The sequence below is a fragment of the Hibiscus syriacus genome, unplaced genomic scaffold (assembly GCF_006381635.1).
Source record: "Hibiscus syriacus cultivar Baekdansim isolate YM2019G1 unplaced genomic scaffold, ASM638163v2 tig00110162_pilon, whole genome shotgun sequence".
Taxonomy (NCBI): domain Eukaryota; kingdom Viridiplantae; phylum Streptophyta; class Magnoliopsida; order Malvales; family Malvaceae; genus Hibiscus; species Hibiscus syriacus.
This window is the reverse complement of record NW_024062609.1, coordinates 854512-862767: the sequence shown is the minus strand read 5'-3', so window position 1 is coordinate 862767 and position 8256 is coordinate 854512. Positions and strand designations below refer to the sequence as shown.

The 8256-nt window shown below is 38.6% G+C and overlaps 1 protein-coding gene across 1 annotated transcript; it reads right to left on the bottom strand.

Moving 5' to 3' along the window:
- Positions 1-476: 476 nt before the first annotated feature.
- Positions 477-2644, bottom strand: LOC120216617 (probable inactive receptor kinase At5g67200). Its single transcript, XM_039213977.1, has 2 exons — positions 1219-2644; positions 477-1105 (listed from the first exon to the last, which is right to left on the bottom strand). The coding sequence occupies exons 1-2, from the start codon at positions 2627-2629 to the stop codon at positions 537-539; spliced, it is 1980 nt and encodes a 659-aa protein (XP_039069908.1). The 5' UTR covers positions 2630-2644; the 3' UTR covers positions 477-536.
- Between the last annotated feature and the right edge of the window lie 5612 nt (positions 2645-8256).

Here is an 8256-nt window from a genome sequence, read left to right as displayed (position 1 = left end):
AAAAATTTAAGTCTGTAGCATTTTCAGTTGTTATATAAGGAAAAAAGATTCAATTATTTTCGTCTCCCTGGAAACTGGCTTGAGTTGAAGATAGAAATCTGTCCATATTGAGATTAACAGACGATGAGATGCCTCAGAAGGCTTGTAGAACAAAGTAACTGCAAAAGGGCTGGACGCTGGCGAACCAACGATCATTTTACATTTTTTAAAAAATTATAATAATAAACAATGACGGGTCATTAACATCAGCTGCAACTGCCATCATGATGATGATGATGATGATGATGATGATGATAAAGTTCTTGTATGTGAGATAATGAAAGAAAAGAACATAGACATGGAGGCTTAAGAAAGTACCCGTGTGGATGTAGGGGCCATGAATATGAAACAACGTAATGTCAGAAATGAATTCCTATGGTAACAAATAGCAGCGGTTGCATTTGTTATCTTGCAGTGTAAATATGTTGGTTTCACTGTTCTCTATTGCATACTACAGTACTACAATTACATGCTGGTAACATCGATCATAAATTAATTTAACACATCCCAGAAAGTGGGTCAAATTCACCATCCTCCATTAATACTACTTCTTTAATCTCCTGTAACATCTTCCAAACCTGCCACATCGTGGGCCTTTGTTCGGGAGAGCTCAAACTACAAGCAATGGCCACTTCAATAAGCATCCCTAGTCTTTCATCATCCCCTCCGTCGTCTTCCCTGCATGACCTAAGCCAATGCATCATCTCATCCAGAACCAGACACGGGTGCTGGGAAGGAGGTTTCCCTGTCAGAAGCTCTAACAACAAAACCCCGAATGCAAAAACATCGGATTTTGATGTTGCCTCGTGATTCGAATTGCGAGTTTCTGGAGGCTTATATGCAATGGAATCAGGATCTTCGTCGGGTACGCAAGTGACTAGGGCTGCGAGGCAGTAGTCGGAAAGACAGGCCTCAAAGTCGGGGCCAAGAAGGACGTTAGAGGACTTGAGATTGCCATGGACAAGCCTCCATGCTTGGTGGATGTAGGAGAGGCCTTGTGCTACGTCCTCGGCTATTTTCAAGCACGAGGTCCAGTGAAGCGGCTTTGCCCTTGTTGATTTCGATCCTGCACAAACAATTTGGAGTTAACAAATTGAGACATGATTTTCTACATCGCTTAATCCCCATGTTTTTGGGAAGTTTCCAACCCAATCAAATTGAATAAGATGAAGCTGTTACCGTGAATGAGGGAGAAAAGACTGCCATTGGGCTGGAAATCATAGATAAGAAACCTCTCTTCTTGGGCTTGGAAATAAGCCCTGAGAGGCACCAAATTGGGATGCCTTAAGCCCCCAACTGATTCCATGTGCTGTTCGAACGTTTCCTTTGTTGTGGCTGCCAATTTTCCTGCATCCAGCCTCTTGACCGACACCACCAGACGATTATCAAGCACTGCCTTGTACATCGTCCCCATGGTGCCCCTCCCAAGCAACTCAGCTGACGCTCTCATTAGTTGGTCCAGCGAATACAACTGCGCCTCACCCGCACAGAATATCAAGTTCCCGCTCTTGGCTACTTGCATTCCTTGCACTCTCTTTACTCTCTCTTCCAGCTCATTTTCTTGCTCCATTTGAATCACCGCCACAGCTTTTGCTGTAGCTGCCCCGTCATCAGATTCAACCGCAGCCGTTGATTGCTTTTTATCTGTCTGTTTCCTTACCGCCATGACAAAGCAAAGAAGAGAACCGATAAGAACAAACACCCCAGTAGAGAACCCTATAATAATCGCGGTTCTTTTGTGCTCCTTTGAACTTGGCTGAGGCTGAGCCAAGTCCACCCCATGCACTTCTGCACTTTGACCAAGAGCCACCGTAGGAGGCGGCGGCGGCGGCACAACCGAAGCTGTGGGACCAAAAAAGCTTGGCCATGGATGACATTCTTTGCGGACAATCTCTCCACAAAGACCAGGGTTCCACGAAAAACAAGAGAATGCAAACCGTAGCAACGTTGGGGTCACCGGAATAGCACCTGTTAGATTGTTCCCCGAAATGTTAAAGACTTTGAGGGAAGACTGATTCAAAGGAGGAATCGTTCCGTTTAGCCGGTTCCGGTCCAACCGTAGGTAGTATAACCGGTCTAGAGAAGCTAACTTGCTTGGTATGGGACCGGTGAGATTATTGTAGGACAAATCAAGAGTTCTTATTCTGTGAAGGGAAAGAAGAGAAAAAGGGAAGGAACCAGTGAAGAAGTTACGATCAAGGAAGAGGGTTTTGAGGTTGACGAGGCCTGAAAGATCAGGAATCGGACCTGTGAGGGAGTTGTTTTGGAGGCTCAAAACGCTGAGCTGGGTGAGGTGGGACAATGTGTTGGGAGCAAAAACGCCACCGAGATCTAGATCTTCTAAAATTAGACGTACCACTTTCTGCTGGTAACATGTGACTCCTTGCCAATCACAGAAGCGAAAGCTTTCATTGTGAGAGAACCCGAGATGGTTTCTCAAATCTGCTTTGGACTGAAAACCCAGAAGGGCAGTAGCCTCAGGGGATGGCATTAGCTTTGCAGCTTCAGCAGAAGCAATTGTACTACGTAATACTAACAACAAAATGTAGAAGAGCCTGTGAAGAAGACGGGGCTGTATTTTCTTCAGCATTCCTTCTCAGCTCTCTCACTATGTGTTTTTCAAAAGCAACAAGCTTGCTCAGTAGTCCGTCTCTTTCCCATGAATCAGATAGGGCAAAGTGTTGGGAGAAGACAACTTTAGATGGCACAATATGAAGACAAAAGCACGTTAGCTAGGGGAGCAGCTGTCGGAGCTCAGAATCACGTGAACCCAAGGGAGAGAATTGGGGGTATAATAATAGAGCTTTTCACCTAAATATCAACGTTCAAAAAATTGTTTTATAAATTTCTGTACGGTTGATAAACTCGCTCTTTATTTGGTTGTTGATGCCACTTGGCCCATTTTCCATTGACCAACTGCTTCCACCCACTCCAACTATCCAAGTCCGCCATTATAGTCTTTGTTAATTTCTGGTTTTTTTCTCGGTGAGGTTATTGCCATTAGGATATCTGTCTTTCTGCTTTCACTATTGGATTTACATGTGACGCTGCCAAACAGCTGCCACGTGAATTCACAGTTCTGTATTTAAAATAATTTATCACTAAATTTTAAAATATTTCAATTTTAATACTACATTTTAATTTGTATTCTGAATAAAGATTTATTATATTAGCGAGTCAATTCTGCCTTAAGGCATTACAATCTAAATGCAATGAAATTAAAGATTCAATTGGAGGGTTAAGGAATACTCAATTTGTACATTAATATGGTCATTAGATCATTAAATTTGAAATTGTATGATGACGTTGATAATATTTTATGACAATGTAATGATATGAAGGTTAAAAAGTAATGTTATTTAAATTGAATAAAAATTGATGAGTGCAAAATAACGGTTAAAATATTAAAATGATGTTTTTTTATAAAAATAATATTTAAGAAATTTTATTTTCCAAAATAACACTCATATTTATTACATAGGGCGGTAATATAATAATTTTTTTTTTGAAAATCTCTTCCTTAAGAAAGAGCTTTTGTTTACGTGATAAGTTTGTTTCTCCAAATACTTACGTTATTCTAGACCTGTCACGTAAATAAAGACATTTCCTTGGTTGTTATGTAAATGTGTTATTATCATATGTGATAGAAACGAGTGTCGTTTTAAGAATTAATTTTTTTTTTGCTATTTTAATAAAAAAAAGAGTTATTTTAATGATGAATATTAAAATAATTTATTTTATTAAAATTTATTCTACAATATTCCAGAACAAAAGAGTTGTTATATAAACCATCAAATTAGATTGGGACCTAAAATTTATGAAAAACATGACAAGTTTAGGAGAATTGGAAATTGGATAGGGTAAAGTTTCGAAGTTTGTTTAGCCTAATTATAATTGGGGCTAACATTGAGGTGGGGTTGTTTCTGATATAAGTGGAAAGGTGGGTGCAACCCAAATAAATGCAGTTGTTGAAGTCAAGTATCCCATGCCTTTGATTGGCATGTTCCAACACACGTGGAAGTCCTGAAATACTAGTACTCCAATACCCACATATCAGCGTGAAAATCGAGTGCTGAGGTGAAAACCAAATTAAGGGAGATGTTCATTGTAGAAATCTGCTAGTATGACTTAATAGAGATCCAATGCTACATGCATTTATTTGCAAAGAATAAAAATAATGTAACTAACTGCAATGCAAGATCACATCATGGTTAATCCAAAAATGTAGATGAATGTTTAGTCAACTCTGAAGTTTAGGGCCAGGCCACCGATTTGGTTTAGTTTCTAAAATTCCCCAGGCTCAGCAATCAAAACTCAACTTATTTGCTTGTTTGAAACTATATATATATATATACTTAGCTTATAAATAATGATGGTCTAGTATGATAGTTTTTTTTTACAAAATATGATATATAACATTTGCATTTTGTGATAACTATATTTTGTCAGAATATCGAACATAATATTTGAACTACTATTTTATATATTATTATAAAAATTGAGTTAACACTATTAATGAGTGTCGTATTTAAAATATGATTCTGTGTAATATTATGGTATTAAAATTAATACTATTAGTAAGTGATAAATCAATCAATAAAATTAAAAATATTATTTTGTGTAATATTATGGTATTAAAAGTATTGTCGAGGCAAGAAATATTGTGAAGTATGGTGTGCATAAAAGTTTGGTTGAGGCAAGGAAAATTTGCAAGAGTAAACAAATAAAAATAGTCGAGGCAAATAGAAACGTCGAGCTTAATATATTCAGGAAAAACCTCACACAATCAGACTTCTTATGGAGCACTTAGGTTAGTTTTGCTATGGTGAGAAATTATTTCACGCTAAGGATGATTTAATGCACTATGCTTAGGCTGCCCGACAGGATTACTAGAGTATTCAAGGACGATTGCTATGACAATACTACTCGGAAGGAACTACAACCATTGTTTGTCAATTTGTTGTTGTGGCAATACCCCTCAACGTAAACTGCAATCGTTTCCTATCCTACTCAAGTAGCTACCCCTTTTAGTTGAATAAAACCCTTTCCATATCTCTAAGGCGAATTAGAACCTCACCATCCCGGATTAGTTCTGTTGTTCACGTAGATCTACCCTACCTCTCTCGATATTAGGCATCTATTCCTAGAAAAATGGCAATCTCTCGAATGCTCTTACAAAGTCTAAGAATGTTTTACCGAGGCACCAGGCAATCTCTCAAAAGCTTTTACATTGTCAAGGCAAAATATTAAAACAATGAACAAAACAACATTAGGCATCAGCAAACTTCATCATTCATTAACATTCAAATAACATTTCATCAAAACATAACCAACACCAAATAAATAGTTCGTAGTGCGACAAATATCATACAAAGTTAAACATTCAGTACAAGTCATTTAAGCGAAATGGAAATTAAGAACAAATGAAGAAACACTCCCAAACAGAGCTCTGCCGTGACATTCTGACCACCATCATGCCTGCTCCAGCGGCCATCCAGTCTCGAGGGCCTGACTGCTGCTCCGATAAAGCCCGTCTATGGAGGACACCAAGGACGGTTGAGCAGGGAACTGTGGAAAATAAGGTGATGCGACCACTTACTCCAAGCCTATAGTAGATCCTCTCCTTGATTGTCTCCCTTTTTTGAGAGCTATAATGGGGTATTAATAGTGGAAATTTCTAGGGTCTTGTGTCTTTGAAAATTCCCTAAATACCCTCGTTGACTTACCCATTTTATGAATGATATAACGGCTGGAAGTGATCAATTTCCTTGATGAGGGCATGATTGCACGTGAGGATGAAGCTGGGCAAATAATGTCAGCAGTTGTTGAGCCACATCGGATCATCAAGATAAATATTGCCTCGACAAGAAAAAATATGTTCCTCACTATCATCTTTTTATGTTCCTCTAGCCCTGGGAAATTGTTTTGTCTCGGCAAATAAATTCTTCCTTAGTTATTTCTTTTATCAACACATCCAACAAAGAACCTTCTTCCTCAACAGCATCAGTTAAGCCAAATAAATCTTTCTTAGGTAAAACTTATCAACCATATGCAAATATGACCTAAATACAACTAAAATGCTATGACAACGATTTTAGACACACAATAACTTAAGTAAAAAGACAGAAAACATAGTGTTTTTACGAAGTTATCACACCCCCAAACTTAAGTTATTGCTTGTCCTCAAGCAATTGATAATAAGCAGTAGAGAAATAAATTACCATGGCAAAGCAAAAAAATTAGGACAATCCTATGGTTTAAAATTTTATCCCTCAACAAAAAGTTTAGCCTCAACATGGTAGATTGTACGAGAAGTCAAGTACGTTTCCTAGGTCAGGATTCTTTGTTGGTGTGTGTGTGTGATTGTATAGTAGTATATGCTTTAACATAGTTAGAAAACTCATAAATAAGCGCTTCTATTTTGTCAATGAATCGAATTATTCATCAAGCATAGTTTCACTCCTATTTATTTAACATGTAACTTCAACGTTTTTTATGCATACTTCAAGGGGAGTCAGCTCATCACAACTACTATCTCACAGTCTAAATGAGAGGGAGCATACCTTCCACTCTCGACCTAGTCAGGTAGAGTCATCATGTGACTACTTTCATTCACTCATATGCTAAGGCAACCATTTATTTAAGAAATTTTCCAGGCTATGCCAACACATAGAGGAGTGTCCCTCTATAGTTATGTCGAGGCATTTTTTGTTGTTGTAATTCACACAATTCAAAATATTAAGGAGTTCAATTTAGCCTTTCAAACATTTATTGGCACGACACGAAAAATGTTATTTCCTAAAAAATTTCTAAGCACCTTAAGCAGAGAAAACATACAATCATGTTCAAAGAGTCACAAAGAATCAAGTCCTAAGGTCGATTCTAGCCTTCAACAGTCATGTAAAATAATTATGGCCTAGGCAATAAAATTTTCTTTCATCATCAGGCATCATCAACTTTTTCCAACAACTATCCTAATGAAACTCATATCATGACAACAAAATTTTCAACCAATTATTATCAAGAATGAAAAAACTAAGTATGGAGTACAATACCTCCCCCAAACTTGAGGGATGAATTGTCCTCAATGCATGAATATTAACGTAATGAAAAATACTCTAAATTGCTAATGCAAATGCAAATGAAAGAAAAATTACCTTATTGTGGTGGAAAGGCTTGACTAGACGCGCAGGTTCTGCGACGTTGGAGAGGAGGGGTTTTTTCAGATCTAGTGTCTCATTAAGGAAACGAAGAAGGAGATGACATAGCAATACGACCAACTGTGCGATTGAGACAATGTCGCATACTCGGGGGACTAGTAGATGATGGCATCTCCTCGGTATGCGAGGGCTCAGTAGGGACTTCTTGAGGTTGACTTGCTTCAGGGTCAAGAGTTGGTTCAACATTAAGATCCGGTGGATGTTCAAATACTTGTTCAGTAGTAGGTTGGTCAGGTACTGAATAAAATCATCATCATCAAAGAATTCTGGTAGGATTTCGCGAGTGTTCTAGAAAGAAGATGAGGGGGAGGAGCTGAGATAACCATATGTTTGGTCGTAGCCTTTTTCATGGATGGGGGAGACATGCATGACAAGAGGAGTGACATCTATGAGGGACTCGGGTGGAACATTTTGTGCCAAGGCATGAATTGTATTGCCTCCTGTAGGTAGCGATTGGCGTAGGATTTCATCGGGAAAATATGGCAGGTCTTCTTTGGTAACTAGAAGTCGTTCCTTGAAGAAAACATTCATCTAGGTATCCCTAGCCTTGGCATAGTTGAAGAAGGTCTGCATGTAACCTTCCAAACGCTCCAACATCTCTCGTGTCTCCCTAGTGGATGTGACCATTGCTGTCATTCCTCTTGCGGAGCGTTATCATCAAAACTCATCAGCTCGGGCATCTTTCTTTTGGTGATGCTTTCCTTCAACTTGATAAAGTCCTCGAAAGGCTCCTTAGGGAATTTTTTCTTCATGCACAAAGCTGTTATTAAATTGGGAAAGAGTATATTACCTCGGGTCCTCTTTGCACACTCGTGGATCTGCTCAAAAATTATCTCACCCACATTTATCGTACGCCCGTAAATGATAAAGTGCAGCAACATCAATCGCCTTACCAATATTATCGTGTTGTGTGAGGTAGGCATCAGTCTGTCTTTCAAAAAGTGGTTCCATAATTTGGATACTGGCTTAAGGGCTCGACGATCCATACACTTACGGT